This window comes from Carex rostrata, chromosome 9 (assembly GCF_964058835.1).
Source record: "Carex rostrata chromosome 9, lpCarRost1.2, whole genome shotgun sequence".
Lineage (NCBI taxonomy): Eukaryota > Viridiplantae > Streptophyta > Magnoliopsida > Poales > Cyperaceae > Carex > Carex rostrata.
This window is the reverse complement of record NC_135926.1, coordinates 2570309-2588112: the sequence shown is the minus strand read 5'-3', so window position 1 is coordinate 2588112 and position 17804 is coordinate 2570309. Positions and strand designations below refer to the sequence as shown.

At 32.5% G+C, this 17804-nt stretch overlaps 1 protein-coding gene across 1 annotated transcript; it reads left to right on the top strand.

Moving 5' to 3' along the window:
* Positions 1 to 6188: 6188 nt before the first annotated feature.
* TT7 (Cytochrome P450 superfamily protein) lies at positions 6189 to 10515 on the top strand. Its single transcript, XM_078308040.1, has 3 exons — positions 6189 to 7172; positions 7488 to 7647; positions 9582 to 10515. The coding sequence occupies exons 1-3, from the start codon at positions 6445 to 6447 to the stop codon at positions 10227 to 10229; spliced, it is 1536 nt and encodes a 511-aa protein (XP_078164166.1). The 5' UTR covers positions 6189 to 6444; the 3' UTR covers positions 10230 to 10515.
* Positions 10516 to 17804: the final 7289 nt, after the last annotated feature.

Below are 17804 nucleotides of genomic sequence, written 5' to 3'. Positions count from 1 at the left end.
TTATCCAAAGTTTCGCCTCCCCTGTTTTTCTTCTTCTATCCAGATTGTATACTTTATTATTTGGAAATCGAATCGTCTGCCCTCTGGGGGGCAGGAAATTCCTGCCCCCAGAGTCTCTGCTGGGTAGGACCGGAGTGGGACCGGTTACTGTTTAAAGGTTTAACTATTGTTACTGTTTTTAAATGAGCCCCACCCGCAGAGACTCTGGGGGCAAGAATTTCCTGCCCCCCGGGGGACAGACGATTTGGTCTCTATTATTTGTTTTAAGAGGAAGAACCAAAAAGTGCTCTTTCTCAATTATGAGGACAACAACCTCACTTTGTTTTGTTTTATTTTTTTTCTTCCAGTGGCTTCACTTTGTTTTATTAAATGAAAAAGTTTACATCATATACATGTTTTTTCTGATCTCTCACATGAAATTAGCCGTCTGTCCGTACTCATAACCCAGATAAGTAATCCCTATAAATAAAAATAAAAGAAGGCACTCATTTTTTTCGGAATTCTTTTGTTAGGAAAATTTCATTTATACCACTAAAAAATTACGTATTTCAGTATTTACCCCTCTAAAATTCATAATATTATATTTAGCTTTCTAAATTTGAAAAACTGACAAATTTATCCAATTTATTGACTTTTCTATTAAAATCATTTAAAATTTATAAAGTACCTATTTTATCCTTTATTAAAAAAATAAAAATATGTCGTATGTGTAAGAAAAATATTCATTCTCGTAACCTGATCGATTTCCGAGAACAAATATTTTATTTCTCTACTTATGACGCACACACACGCATACACCTAAATGCCTTTGTGTATGTGTCACAAGTAGAGAACTATTTGTCCTATGAAACTGATTAGCTAGAAGTAGAAAAAAAAGTAAATAGATACTTTATAAATTTAAAATGGTTGTAATAGAAAAGCCAATAAATTAGGTTAATTTGTGAAAAGGCAAATATGATATTATGAATTTTAGAGGGAAGATTACGTAATTTTGAGGTTTTTAAGGGATACACATGGAATTTCCCCTTTTTTTTGAAACATTTATACCTACATGAAACTGATAATGATTCAATCAAAATAATGAATTGAAAACACAGATTACTTTAGTTGTACATAATTTTATGCAATTTAAATAAAAAAAATATTGCATTAAAAGATGTAATTAATTTCGGATTATATAATTTTAAGTCATTAAATTCAACTAGCATAAATCTCATCAATTTTTATATACATAGTGTATCTATCATGTAAATATAATATGCTGTACATATTGATATATATCTTAATGTGTTTTTTTTAATACAACGTTAAAGCATGCATTTTTATTTTTGAAATTTGAACGATTAATCTAGATGTACTTAATGCTTTTGAAATATGCAATTTTGTTAAAGTCACTCAATTGTCAAGTATCAATATTGAATATTCACTTTAATTATACGATCATTTTTTTTATTAACACTAGCCCAATTGGTGATTTACTCAAATTATACTAATAAATGTTAATAAGAAAATTAGCATTAACATCAAGCTCTTATAAACACTGAATTTTCACAATTGAACTATCATTTCAACACATACTCATAACTATACGTGTATATCTGTGGGTGTGAGTTATTTTAAATTAATTCGTAAAATCTTATTTTTTTATTTTTTTATTTTTTTTTTTTCTTTTTTTTTTCTGATTCTGAAAATCTTAGTAGAAGCTACTAAGTTAAAATCTTATATGTTGGTGAAATTTTTATCGTACCTTCATCTTATACATAGCTCCTTACGTTTAAATGGTAGTTCCTAGGGACTCATGAACAAATATGAAAAAATAACGAAGGGATAACAGGGATTGCTGACTGAATATTCATACCAAAATTTTGACTATATATACTTGGATGCGAAATTCCGATCAGCATAAACATATTTGATGAATATCTAATTTATTTTCAAACAAGTGTTAATAGACATTTACTAAACCTTGGAATATTCTAGCATCAAAATTCTTAGTTTCATGGTATAGCTTTGTTGTCATTTTGTATATATATTCAACGGAACCAATTTCAACTTCAATTTTGTTCTAGAGATATATAAATACTATAGTATAATTTGTTGGAGAGATTTCATGAGTACCTCTCAAAAACATTGAAATTTTGTTTCCCCCTCTAAAATTCATAATATCGTATATACCCCTCTAATTGAAAAAACTTACAAATTTACTCAATTTATTGACTTTCCGATTAGAACTTATTTTAAATTTAGAAAATATATATTTTACCCTCCTATTAAGTAATAAAAATATGTAGCCTAATCAACAAAAAATGGTCTTCTAATTGGCCAATATTGACAACAAATTATTAATTTTCTTACTTGCGACGCCCACACAAGCATATGCTTAATGCCCCTGTGTATGCTTCACAAATAGAGGAATGAACCATTTGTCCTCAGAAACCGATAATTTAGAAGACAAATTAATTTTCTTACACATACTACATATTTTTTTATTTTTTTAATAATGAGTAAAATATGTACTTTTATAAATTTAAAATGAGTTTTAATAAAAAAGCCAATGAATTGGATAAATTTGTGAGCTTTTAAAATTAGAAGGATAAATATGATATTATTATTTTAGATAGGAATATACGTCGAGATTTTTAAGGAATGTTCATGGAATTCAGAGGGGCGGCCAGTTGGAGAAGTCCGACAAATTATTCAAAAACATGAATAAGACATTTCAACAGGAATGTGATGTTCCTGTGAAGAAAATGTAAAGATTTTTTTGTTTTTTTTGAAAGTTAGTAAAGAAAATTGTAAAAATTGTAAAAATTGTAAAATTTGATTTTGTACAAGGTTTCATTGTATAAATTAAATTGAACAGCTCAGATAGTTCATTCGACCAATCTTTAATCCAAGAACAATTATATTACATTTTTAGCTAGATTGTAAAATATTTTTTCATAGTACGTACTATATATCGATTCTCAGTGTGTTGGAAGAAAAATTTCAAATTATACCATATTTGCGGATAAAACATTTTCAACCGAAGTGATAATTTTAGCGTTTAGGGACTTTATTAGCTCCCTCCACAATTACCATAAATAGTGCACTGGATTAAATATTAAGGAGGGATCGGATGACACTCTTTTTTGGTGACATCGAATAACACCGTGTATTTTCAAAGTCCAAACGGTCGATCCAAACCGTTCAACTTGATAGATATGTTAAAATGTGCTTGCAGATCAAATTTTACATTTTTCTGAATTGTTTTACTATTTATTAAGATGGGTACAAAAATTCAACGGTCTGAATATAGCGATTTTGTTAAATACTTAATAAATAGTAAACAAATTCCAAAAAAGATAAAATTTGATCTGCAAGCACATTTTAACATATCCATCAAGTTGAACAGTTTGGATCGACCGTTTGGACTTTAAAAACTTTGAAAATACACGATATTATTCGATGTCATCAAAAAATAGTGTCATCCGATCCCTCCTCTTAAATATTCTCATTTTTTTTATATTAGAAAATTTATACTCCTTAATTTTATACTGTACTCATTGCTAAAGCAACGGAGGGCATGCACATCTTTTTACCCGGCGATAAAATAATTTACTATTCGTGGTACATCAACATCAATTTCGATAAAGGGTCAAATTGACAAAGAGGAGGTAGGTACAGAAAAAAAAAACAGAACAACAGGGGTAGTTGATACTTGATACTTGATAGAAGGTTGTTGCTGTTGAAGGAAGTAGGTAGAGGCAAAGATAAGACTAGAAGGCGGCAAGAGCCATTCCACGTCTCCGCTCATCTCTCCGTTTCCATCAAAACAAACAGTCAAGTTTGTCACTTTCTTTGTCCCCACAACAACACTTGGTTTTTTAAAAGATTTAAATAGCATTTATTATGGTTAAAAAAATAGCGTTATGGTCATATAGCGCCGCTATAACGCGAAATAGCGTGCTATAGCGCTGATAGCGCCATAGCTTTTATAGTCCGAAATCGCTATAGCACTGCTATCGCGCTATTTAGAATCTTGATTTTTTTTTTTCTATTGAATTTTGTTTCTTTCAATTTATAATAAATCATGTTATGATGATGAGATGAGTGATGACACTATGAAGTGCTGAGTAAAATGAGAGGAATTTTCTTTTTTCTTGTAAATTTGGGTTGTTGGTTGCTTAATGCTTGGGTCTGGTACCTCTAATTTACATCTTTTTTTTAGTGAAATATTACTCACATGAATAAAACAGTATATAGATTTTTTTTATTAAATGTGCCATGTAAAATTTTATACTCGTCCATTAAAAATTTAAAATCTTTAAATCGCCTACAATAATTTTTTTGATGAATGAATAATAAAAATTTGCACTCGTCAAAGTTAAATAACTAAAATGCATTCGAAATTTATTAATATATATTTTCTTACTTCTTAGATATCATTTTTTTAATATTAAATAAATATTTTAGAATTATGAATTAATGTATTTAGTGGACAAACCCGTAAGCGGTAGAATTTATCACTTTCAATTTGGTCGGACACAGGATCTTTTAAAGAGGATGCGGGGGGCACGTGGCAAACGCAAGAATCACACATGACATCTAACTACTAAACCAACAGAGCAACATTATAGTTCCGTGGAGTGTTGTAAATAACGATATGCAGTCATCGGACGAATATGATATCATCAAATAATTAATTGAGAATAATCGGCTATAATTAGAAATAATCGGTCAATTAGTCTGAAAAATTCATGACGGTTTGATCACTGCCAATGATTAATCGGCCAATTAATCGGTTTCAACAGACGTTTTTTACAACACTGATTTTGTGTGCCTAGGTCTTAGGGGCTTGTATTCAAGAAACACTATAGTTTTGTGTCTTCAATATCAGGATCAGTGTTATCCGGAAGAAATATCTATTAGGTGGAATTTCATTTATACCTCTCAAAAACTTTAAAATTACGTATTTTTCTCTTTATTTTAAAAACTCACAAATTTATTAATTTATTTTTTATATTAAACTCATTCTAAATTTACAAAATACTCTTTTACCCTTTATTAAAAACATAAAATGCATAGAACTCAAATTTGAATCTAAAGCGTTCCTCTACCGTTCGAAATGCTTTAAAATTTGTGCATGCTAGATCAACACGAATCTTGAAGCGAACACGCACCGCTATTGAAGCAATATGCACAGATCTTAATGCAATGTGCGCGGATTGTAAATTCTTTAAGATTTGTGCACGCTAGATCAGCACAAATCTTGAAACAAATACACATGAATATTGAAGTGACACATACAGATCTTAATGTGATGTATGCGGATCGGACGATAGAGGAACCTTTCATATTCAAATTTGATTTCGATAGGGTGTTTAATACTTTTAATAAAAAGTAAAAATGGATATTTTGTAAATTTAGAGTGAGTTTTAATATAAAATATAATAAAATTGGTAAATTTGTGAGTTTTCGAAATTTAGAGGAGGAAATATGCAATTTCAATGTTTAGAGGAGGAAATACATAATTTCAAAGTTTTTGAGGGGTATACTTGAAATTCCCCCTATCTGTTATGTATATTATATTTATATATATATAGAGAGAGAGATGAGCTACGGTGAGTTGCGAAGTAAAGCGACTATTTTACTTCACACTCATATTTTGCGATTTGAAAATCCAAACGACCAATCCGAACCGCTCAACATGATCTCCATATTGAAATGTGCTTGGAGACCAAATTTTATATTTTTTGGAAATTTTGTACTATTTATTAACTAATTTTGAAAATCGCTGATCCGATGGTCCAGAAATTTTTACTATTTTTTACTGTTCATAGCAAAACAGCAGTTTTCAAAATTGCTTAATAAATAGTAAAAAAATTTCAAAAAATATAAAATTTGGTCTCCAAGCACATTTCAATATGGAGATCACATCTAACGGTTCGAATCGGTCGTTTGAATTTTCAAAATGAAAATACAGCGTGAAATAGAAACGCGTTTTACTTCGCAACTCACCTCACCGTAGTTCATCTCTATGCCTCACATAAATTTCATTCAATTGGTCCACTGTCACTGACGTGTGGGGTTAGTTAACTTAAACTGGGTGTGAATTCAAAAGTTACCACCATGACATATATATCTTTTTTTTCCCTTAAATTTTCGGCACAACAACCCCTAGCTACTTTCCGTAATAAACCTTCCTGGTGAGGCAGTGTTCAGTGAAATCCAGGCACAATTGCTTGAAATTTCAACTTTTATGTTCTCCTTTGAATTTCTTTTTCAGTGAATCCCAAAAAGGCTACAACTAAATTTCAAGTTCCATCTGTGCTTCTGACTTCCATGTTTAAAGAATTGCAACTACTATAAATCTACTTCCCCTGTGACCTAAACCCTTCACACCTTCCAATCCCTCATCTTATCTCATCCATCCCTTAACAATACTGTCTAAACTCTTAAACCATGTCACCCCTATTCCTTCTTTTCTCCACCATCATCCTCTCCACCATTATTTACAACCTCCTCTTCAAAAACCGTACCAAGGCTACCCGGCCGCTTCCACCCGGTCCAAAAGGATGGCCTATACTTGGCAACCTGCCTCAACTCGGCACAAAACCACATCAGTCCCTGTATGCCATCGCGAAAAATTACGGGCCCCTTATGTATCTCAAATTTGGGTCTGTTGATGTGATCGTCGCATCATCCAACCATGTGGCATCTCAGTTTCTCAAGACCCATGATGCGATATTTAGCAACAGGCCACCGAACTCCGGCGCAGAGCACATCGCATATAACTACCAAGACATGGTGTTTGCACCGTACGGTTCGAGGTGGCGTGCATTGAGAAAAATCTGTGCACTTCATTTGTTCTCGGCCAAAGCCTTAGATGAATTTAGGCCAATCAGGCAAGCCGAGGTCATGTCCATGGCGAAGGAGGTGTATTTGCAGGGTAAAGAGGGAGCGGCTGTGAATCTCGGGCAGGCGACATATGTCTGTGCCATGGATGCGCTGTCACGAGCCACGGTCGGGTGGAAGATTTTCGGAGAAGGGAAGGAGGCAAGTGAGTTCAAGGCCATGGTGGTTGAGCTCATGCAATTAGCTGGAGTGTTTAATGTGGGGGATTTTGTTAAGGGTTTGGCATGGATGGATCTTCAAGGTGTTGTGGGAAAGATGAAGAAACTTCACAAGAGGTAATTAATTTGAAGTACTATATATGTTCTCGTGTTAAAAAAGCTTCATTTATGGACATGTTTTAAAAAAACTTCACAAGAGCTTAATTTTTATTTGAAGATTTTAAAAAATATATTAAATAGTTGTATTAATTATAGGTTAGATATGGTACTTTTGTATTAATTATAATTATTTTTTTGCATATTTCCTGAACCGGACAAGTATAAGTCCCTATCTTGCTCCTAAATTTAATTGGACTAGGGTTTGGTTTGTGAGTCATTTATGTCAAAACTCTTTTTGGATTGATTCTGATATTTTGATATTTTGGGAAACAGATACGATGTGTTCTTTGATTCACTGATTGAGGCGAGAAGGACAGGGAAGAACAAAGGAGAGGGAAAAGATCTGCTAAGTGTTCTTCTAAATTTTCAAGGAGAGGGGGCTAATTTTGAAGAAGGGAAGCTCAGTGATGTTGATATCAAGGCGTTGATGCTGGTTAGTCTCTTTGATAATTCTTAACTTTTTAGATATATAATATAATTGTTTGTTGTTATTTATAAGTTATATTATTAATTAAATTTTGGGTCACGTTCGTCGTTCGGTACAGAAATGAAGTAAAATAAATAAATAAGATTATGTTTGCTAAAATGATAAAGTAAAATTAATTTTTATTCCTCTACTTTTTTTTTTTTTTTTTTCAAATGTCATTGTAAATATTTAAATAGAAGCAACAGGCCAACAATATTTGTTTAAGTAGACTATGTGAAATAATATTTAGATTTTCACCCATGTTAATTGTACACGTAATTATTTTAATTTAATTTGTTTATAATCGACACATTATTTTCATGAAGAAAGAAACAAAATAATTTCTTCAACAGTAGTATGTTTTGAGTTAGATGCGAGCAAATAGTTTGTCTTTGTCATATTATTAGCAAATTTTGTGGAGTCATCGTATATTTTTTTTGAAAGAGTGAAATCATTTACCGATTTTCATTGAATGAAAACCCCATACAGTGTTTATCGGTATCAATATATTGGTATCAGATACCAAAAGGAAAACCTACTAGTATTAAAAAATACCACTAAAACATCCAAAATCAACCGATAAAAACTGATACAGCACATATGTAAAACATACCCTAACATGCAAGTATATAACATAGCAATGAAAATAAGCATAAAAGACTAGAGAATTTTAAGAAACTACAACAGTCAGTGTGGAGCTGCAGCCACTATCAGAAGAATCACTACTGGAAGTGTACATTATGTGGGTGCAAATTGGAGTTTCCTATCTGGTGGAAGTGTATATTATGTGGGTGCAAATTGGAGTTTCCTATCTGGTTATGCATAGATTGGGACTGAATACTGAACTGCTGTGTTAGTGTCAACCGTGAAACTTTTTGTTTCCTTACTCTTCCTATCATATTCTAATAGCATGTCAGCCATATCTAATCAATTTTGAAAGCACGCACCAATTTAAATATCGAGGCACCATCTCCAAGATATGTTTAAAACTTTAAATTAATTAATTGACAGAGATTCAAAATTGAAACCAGACCCCAATTGCCATGTCCATGTGGATTCTACTGATCTAAATTAATTAATATCCGCTGCCTATGATAATATATATAATGATATTTAATCATGAGGAGGGTTCAAATGCCTCCATGTTTTTGTGCCTCCATCATGTCTCCATCTCTCTCTATCATTTTCAAAGTTCAAACAGTCGATCCGAACCGCTCAACCTAACCTCCATACTAAAATATGTTTGGAGACCAAATTTTATATTTTTAGAAATTTTTTTACTATTTTTTTAGATAGGTACAAAATCAGTAAATCTGAACCATCTAAAAACAGTATTTTTGTATCTATCTAAAAAAATAGTAAAAAAATTCCTAAAAATATAAAATTTGGTCTCCAAATATATTTTAGTATGGAGGTTAGGTTGAGCGGTTCGGATCGACTGTTTGAACTTTGAAAATGATAGAGAGAGATGGAGGCACAAAAACATGGAGGCATTTGAACCCTCCTCTTTAATTACTTATTGAATAGAGTAAAGAATCTAACTTTGAAGACAGTGCACTGGTTAGATTTTACAATTAGACTGTTTTTTTAGAGAGAACAAGACAAATAGTTCAGCACATGCCTCCGGGCTGCCTGGAAAGCAAATACAACACTGCACTAAACACGTGACTAGCTAACCCCCAGACTTCTACCCACCTTATATTTTTGAAATAACACAACTAATTGCAAGTTACAAAAATTGAAAAGAAATTAATCGAATACAAATCAAACATTCCGACAGGCTTGAGAGTTGAGAGAGCTCATCTAGCTCTCTATCTAATTATCATGTCATATCTATCATATATTTCTATCATATGTGATATAACAACTAATTAAGAAACAAATTTTGTCAAATTTTATAGAACTTGTTCACAGCCGGGACAGACACGTCGTCGAGTACAGTAGAATGGGCACTGGCCGAGTTGATCCGCCACCCAGATGTCCTTAAGCGGGCCCAGGAGGAGCTCGACTCGGTGGTTGGCCGAAACCGTATCGTGACGGAGCAGGACTTGCCAAACTTACCGGTATTTCAGGCCATCACCAAAGAGGTCTTTAGACTCCACCCCTCGACACCCCTATCCCTTCCTAGAATGGCCGACAATGAATGCGAGATCGACGGCTACCACATTCCGAAAAATGCAACCCTCCTGGTCAATGTGTGGGCCATCGCCAAGGATCCGGCTGTCTGGAAGGACCCACTAAGGTTTGACCCCGGGCGGTTCCTTCCAGGTGGCTCCCACGCACATGCGGATTTGAAGGGGAACGATTTTGAGTTGATACCTTTCGGTGCCGGAAGAAGGATCTGCGCCGGCATGAGCCTGGGCCTGAGGATGGTCCAGATCATGACAGCAACTCTGATCCATGCTTTTGACTGGAACCTGCCCGATGGTCAGACTCCCGACAAGTTGGACATGGAAGAGGCCTACGGGCTCACCTTGCAACGGGCCGTGCCACTGGTGGCATGCCCGGTGCCGAGACTCGAACCTGTTGCATATGAAATGGCATATTAATGAGCAATTTTCTGCAACTTGCCATTTATTTTTTCAGCCATACCCATTTGGGATATTGATCATGAATCGATCAGTATATTGTAATACAATAATAATTTAGTAAGTTGATTACTTCTCTCTCTCTCTCTCTCTCTATCTCTCTCTATGTATTTTTTATTTATTTATTTGAGAACCTCGTGTAGAAAGTTGTTTAGAGCTGTTTGCTTAATTAATTTGTTCTGTTATCTTTTACTTTTTATGTTTGTTCTCTCTCTGATTAGAAGATTACAAGATAAATTTTGTTTCAGTAAAATAATTAAAAGGTTTAATTTTCATGTTAGCTCCTGTTATTATGCTTTCAGTTTTTAGTGGATGGTTATGATGTTTTGGCTTGTAAATTAACTTCTGGTTTCAATCTAATGGAGCGGGCATCTATATGCCTTTTATCAAAAAAAAAAAAAAGGTTTAATTTTCTGTATGCCCCTCATCTGTTAATTTCTGTTTTTTTATCCAACTCATTTGTTGTAATTAGATTTCTATTTACCTTTTAAATTAAACTAGTATCGTGCCCATACATTATAACGGAACATATTATAAGATAACAAAGAAAAATTCATACAAAACATATTTAAAAAAAAAAATTTAATTAAATAACATTCCTTAGATACATATTAAATAACATCTACATATAAAAAACATTTCCTAAGTGACATGTCAAATGACATATATGTTTTATTTTTATTTTTTTGACATATTTTCATAGTAAAATCTCATAATGATATATTAAATGACAAATAAAATTCTTTAAATAATGTAGAAAAATAGAAATAAATGAAGACATGACCAATTAATTAAAAAGTTCTTTAAATGATATTTAAAAAATAGAAAAAAAATTAGGACCAATCAGAAAGATAATACAATTTACATGTAGCGAGTACGTGTCTAAATAAATTTAAACTTCTATGTGTAAAAATATATAGAAAAGATGCATAGAATCTAATAAAGGCAGATTATTTGATTGGAGGGTTGATATTCAATCTAAAATTTCTTTTAATCACAGCTGTAGGCAGTTCAGAATATTTACGTGCTTAATATAAGAATGGAGATACTATTAGATTAACTACGATTATCATCTAAGTTGTATTGAAGCATCATGGTTGAGGGGAAATCAAGTTTGTATTATGTAAAAAATATATGTGCTTTTAACCAAAAAAAAGTGTATATAAAAAAGTTAGAGTGAGTCTATGGTACTATGCATATTACAATTTGGCACCGTGTTACGGCTCTATATTCGAATTTTCAAATTCTAACGGTCGATCTGAACCGTTCATCTTGTTCTCTATATTAATATGTGTTTGGAGACCAAATTTTACATTTTTTGAAAAATTTTTACTATATTTTTAGATATTTAGAAAATTACTTGATCTGAAAATTCTGGACCATCCAAAAACAGTGATTTTCAATAAATCTAAAAAAATAGTAAAAATATTTCAAAAAATGTAAAATTTGGTCTCCAAACACATATTAATATAGAGAACAAGATGAACGGTTCGGATCGACCGTTAGAATTTGAAAACTCGAATATAGAGCCGTAGCACGGTGCCAAATCGTAATATGCATAGTACCATAGACTCACTCAAAAAGTTATTCTACTGATTAAGAAGATATTTTGCATTTTATTATATATACTGGTGTTTTAAAAACACAAAAGCTAATACTGGTACGGTATAATTAATCATGATCAAGCTACTCATAATTTGTTTCAAAAAACTGTCCTACGGCTACCAATTGGCCAATGGGAAGTCTGTCCCCTCATATGATCAAATTAGATCCAGACCGTTTAATTCAAGTTTACACAAATTTGCAAAAGCAGACTACTATGTATCAAGCAGGCTAAAAAAAACCCGAAATTTGTATTAATAAACGTACAGATTTCATTCTACCATATTAGGTACTTTGACTGAATCTGAATTTCACACCGGTCAGGTTTCAGTTGTGTGGACATGAGAATTTAAACCAGTTCAGTCACAGTTAATTTCCAGGTCACCTCGTCCGACATGATCCAACCCGACCAGCACATGTCTTCACTTTACTAGTAAATTGACCGAGGTCTGAACAAGTGAACCATGATGCTTAATCGTGGCGCATACCGTACAAAATTGATGACTCCTTACTCTTTTGGTTTTGAAATTTGATCCATGTGAATTTGTTATAACTTGCGGTGCACAATAGAAAGTGATATCATTGAGAGCTCCACCTTGTCCATAAAACTATTACTTGGTTGGTTTTGTCAATTTTATGTATTGCTACAATGCTACTGTCCATGCCCTTGGGACCATCCTAAATTTGACAAGGGACCAAGATGGAGGGTCCGGATCCCCTAAAGTAACTCAATTTTTGAATTTTGGATCGAGACCGTCCGATTCGAATCCGTCCCTCGAGATTACTTTGCGATTCGAATTCATCTTTCGGGATGTGTGCGCTCCACTTCGGATAGATTATCACGTATTCGAATTGGAAGGTCCGAACCCAAAACCCAAAAATTAAGTTACTTCACTAAATCTGAACTCAACTTGGATGGGTACTCTTACTTGGAGCTCTATATTGAGGAAATAAATCTGCTACGATGATTAGGGGTGTTCATCGGTTCGGTTCGGTTAAAACCGAATCGAACTAGGCAAACCAAAGTTATAATTCGGTTTTAAAAATAGAACCGAACTGAATTAGCATTGCAACCGAACCGAAATATATAGAGCTCCAAGTAAGAGTACCCATTCTTATATTGAGGAAATAAATCTGTTCGGTTCAAACCGAAATATATTAATTTGTTTATTTAAAACAATTGATTTGTAATAAATCGAAATATATAGAGCTCCATTCTTATATTGAGGAAATAAATCTGTTCGGTTTGTTTAGTTCAAACCGAAATATATTAATTTGTTTATTTAAAACAATTGATTTGTAATAAATCGAAGTATATTAAGAAACAAAACGGGGTATTAAGAAATAAATTAAGATATTAAGAAGTAAATCGAAGTATTATATCTCATCGTGCAAGTATTTATACATATACTTGTAAGTATTTATCCCCAATCGTGGATCTCGCATCTCCCCATCATCCCCCCATCTCTTAAACAGATTTTAACTTTCATAAACTAACTTAACTAACTAATTTAATTAAATTTATTCAAAACACTGTGGTCTTCCAAGTTTAATTAAATTCATAGATATAAATACTTGGAAGATAATAAATTAATACATGCAAACTAAGATATTAATACTTGCATGTCTAACTTGATATGACTATAGGGGGGACTACTCAAACTACATGAGAAGAAAAATCATACGCATTTTTAGAGGTGGATTTTTTTTTCTTTTCTCAATGTCGTCCACATTTCTCACGATCTATGAGGAATTTTGCGAATCTAAAACTACGAACGTATTCTACGCAATTTTATCTTTCAAATGAGATTCATAATGACATACTTTCGGGCTCATCGTCACACAAGTATTTATACCTCATCGTACAAGTATTTATATTTATACTTGTAAGTATTTATCCCCAATCGTGGACCCTACATCTCTGCATCAACCTTCCCCAATCGTCCCTTCGTCAACCTTTCTTTAACAAAAATAGTTGACCACATAGGTATAAATACTTCAGTGCATAGGTATAAATACTTGTAATACTTGATATTAATATTTTTAAATGTCAGCAGTGTCATATGTGGAAAATACTAGGTATAAATACTTAGATGACGAGGTATAAATACTTGTATGACAACGAGCTCGAAAGTATGTCATCATAGATCTCATTTGAAAGATAAAATTGCGTAGAAGACGTTCGTGGTTTTAGATTCACAAAATTCCTTGTAGATCGTGAGAAATGTGGACGAGATTGAACAAATAAAATTGGGGGGATAATGGAGGGATGAGAGTGGGGGGCAATTATCAGGGCCCTTTAATTAAATAGAAGATGTTTTGATTTTTTTTATTTTTTCTATTGAAATATTAGAAATATATTTTATATTTCTTGGAAAATATATGGAATACTATAGAATTGAATTTACTAGAAAGACCACGACAAATAATCGGGATCATCATTTTTCAGGCAGGATTTTTTGTGGCTATAAAAAAATAAAAAATATTTCTTGGTGTGTTACTAAAAAAAAAAAAAAATCTGAGTTATTGATCTAGGGTCAAAATTCACTTTTGAGTTAAAAAAATATATCGTTGTTCTTAAATTCAAATTCTAAGGCGGTCCGCTCCATATATTTCTCTAGAAGTGATTTTATATATTTAATATTTTCCTAAAATCACTTCTAGAAAAATAGATGGAGTACCTTAGAATTTGAATTTATTAGAAGAACCACAATATTTTCTTTATTTACCTAGAAGTGATATTTGTACCGGGATCAATAACTCAGATCCAAAACTTATTTTATTTTTTCAGTAACACACAAGAAATATTTTAATTTTTTTTTGCAGTCGTAAAAAATCTTGCCTGAAAAATGTTGGTCCGGATTATTAGTCGCAGACTCGTAGTCTTTCTAGTAAACTCTTCTATAATATTTCATCTATTTACTAAAAAAATATAAAAATATTTCTAAGATTTCAATAGAAAAAAAATAAAAAAATAGAACATCTGTTATTTAATTAAAATGAAAAATAAAAAAAAACCTCATTTCCGATGAATAATTCAACGGAAATAGAAATCCGCTAAATTATTCAGCGGATTGGTTAGTTTTGAAATTTTGTTGAATACGTGTGTAAATTGTAAAATTTGAATTTTTTTATATATTAATAAAAAAAATTGGTTTTCTTAATATCAAATGTGGCCGAACAATATCAACCAAATCACAAACTTCCTAAACGTCCAAAACATCAAACTGCCAACAGATCACCAAAATCATTAAAGTTGGAATTACAAAATCATCAAAGTTAGAATTACCGCAACACAATTATCTTCTTAAAAACTAGCAGAAATTACCAGAAATCTGAAAAACAATAGCGGAATGTACACTTCGTGTACTGGTGCAAAGCAAAACCGAGTACTTGTATAGATCAGAATTTCATGATATTATTTATTAGAATTGAATTCATAATGATAGAGAAACATTATCAACCAAAATACTATTTCATCAAAATTATTCAATTCACTAAATTTTTTCAATAAGTGAAACACTAATCACCCAAACAACCAACTATCAGTCACCAAAATTTCAATTCACCAAATTGTCCAAAACAATTGACATTACCTGAAAAATTATGATCAAAATGAACAATTCTGGCTGAGGTTTATTGCCCCACGAATAACTTGGGCAACTTTTTCTTTGCCTTTCAATTTAAGACAATTAAAACTCCACCTTTTTATTTCACTGAATTTTCTTTAAATTTGCGTGTAAAATAATAAAAAATGCATTCCAGGAACGAAATTTGACCCAAATTGGAACATTCATTTCCTATAGGCACTGTATTGGTAGCTTGAAACGTTGACTATACCTGTTTTCCGAAAACATTTAATTTCCTTCGGGCCTGTTCGGCAGCATTAGAATAGAGGAATTGAACGGAATTAAGGTTCTATTCCAGCCGAACAGAACTGGAATGAGCTAGAATAGGGAATTGAGAATTGATACTTTTCTACCTTTTTCAATTCCAGGGGGACCTGGAATTAAGAATTAGAGAGGAATAGCGATACAAAATGACTCATTTTACCCTTATTTCGCTGATGTGGCAACCCCTTCTCCCATATTTTTTAATTTAATATTCATTCACTCATCTCTCCACTTCTTCTTCCTGCACAGTTCCAGAGGAGGAACAAATACTTTCTCCATTTTACTCCGATCAAATTTTTCGACAATCTGCCAGGAGATTTGATAAATGAAAACTACAAGCTCAATAGATGTGAATTTACCTTTCAAATGAGATCTCTCTTACTAGGTCTTCTTCTTCTATCTTAGCTTCCCCTTTTGCATTTTATGGATGTGTTTGTTAAAATCTCCATTGACAGTTTGGTCTACTTAAATCGCAAGTCCAAGGAGGTTATTGGGTATCAGACTGAAAAGCTTCTTGGTATTTTTATCTTCATGAATCGGCATTGGCTTAAAATCTTATTTAAAGCTTACTAGAGGTTCCGAGATATGGTATTCAGGATTTTAATTTGGTTTTCAGAACATTGTGCCAGAGGGTAATTTTCACTTATTTCGCTGCTCTTTATATCTTTTCACCTTGCATTGGACTTTCTAAACTTCATCTCTAATTTGCTTTTAGCTTAAATTCATCACTGTGTGCATAGCCCAGGGAGCATTCTGTGGGGAAAAAAAATTACATGCCCCAATCTAGCAGCATTATTGGAAACCATGAAAATAGCAAACCAATGCCACTGGTGGGTTTGTGCTCTGCATATATTTGGTGTATTTGATTCATTAATTATGCACTTGATTGTTGATTATGCTTGCGTGATTCCTCAAACATTTTAGTTGCTTCTTTATTCAGCAAATAACTTGGGAACAATATACCATCATCATTGGACTCATACCAGTGACTGTACCGAAAGTGCTGGACACTAAAAATTTAGTATCCGTCAAATAAACTCTTTGCTTGTGATAAATAAATTAAGATATTCTAATGCATTGTTCCATGTAAATAAATTACATTATTTGTTTTACATGTGTCAATTCATCTATGTTTTGCTGCTATTTATTGTAGAATTACACCATGCACTTCCATTTTTATTTGTTCCATTTTGTTTTAAAATTATAATCATTTACCTCAAGCTAAATAGAAGTTCAACACGATATAGTGCTGTGGTTAAAACTCAACAAAAGGTTATAATGGACATTTCTTACAATTATAATATTTTAATGAAAAAAAGTGGAACTATTCCTATTGATGGTGCACCGAACACTTGTGGAATAGAGCAGAAGAGTTATCAATTCCTAATTCTATAATCCTCTTTTCTTCTCTTATTCCATGTCTTGCCGAACAGGCCCGAAGGGACTTCTTCTTCTTCTTCTTCTTCTTTTCTGCTGAAACGGGACTTTTTGTTCAGGATCGCATAGTCGAGGGGTTTGCACTGAATCTCTTTTAAATATCTGCAACGAATTTTTTTTAATGGTTTCGTTATTCACATCAAAAGAACGTTCACATATTCTGCGAAACCTTAGCAAGAACATCAAATTTGAGTGAATGAAAGGCCCCATTTTTCAAATGAAAGGTAGCACAGTTGACTGGAAGAAAGTTCTAAGATTGTTGGTTATCCGAAGATCAAGAATTCGATTCCCTCTCACGATTTCATAGCTTCTGTGAAGGTTGTCCAAAAAGAAAGGCCCCATTTTTCGAGCTGAACTCCATTTTTAAGCTGAATTTCTCATCAATTTACATTTCGAATATTCATCTAAATCTGACTGTCCAAAGCTTGATGAAATCTTTAAGGTTCATTGCTCTGTTTAGTAGAGTATATTAAATTTAAGATCCTTTTTCAATGAAAAAAAATCAAACAATTTTCAATGGAAAACAGCGAGTTCTAAATGCTCAACTAAGTTCTATTTAACACAACACCATACAAAATAACAGTGCAAATAATATATTTGTATG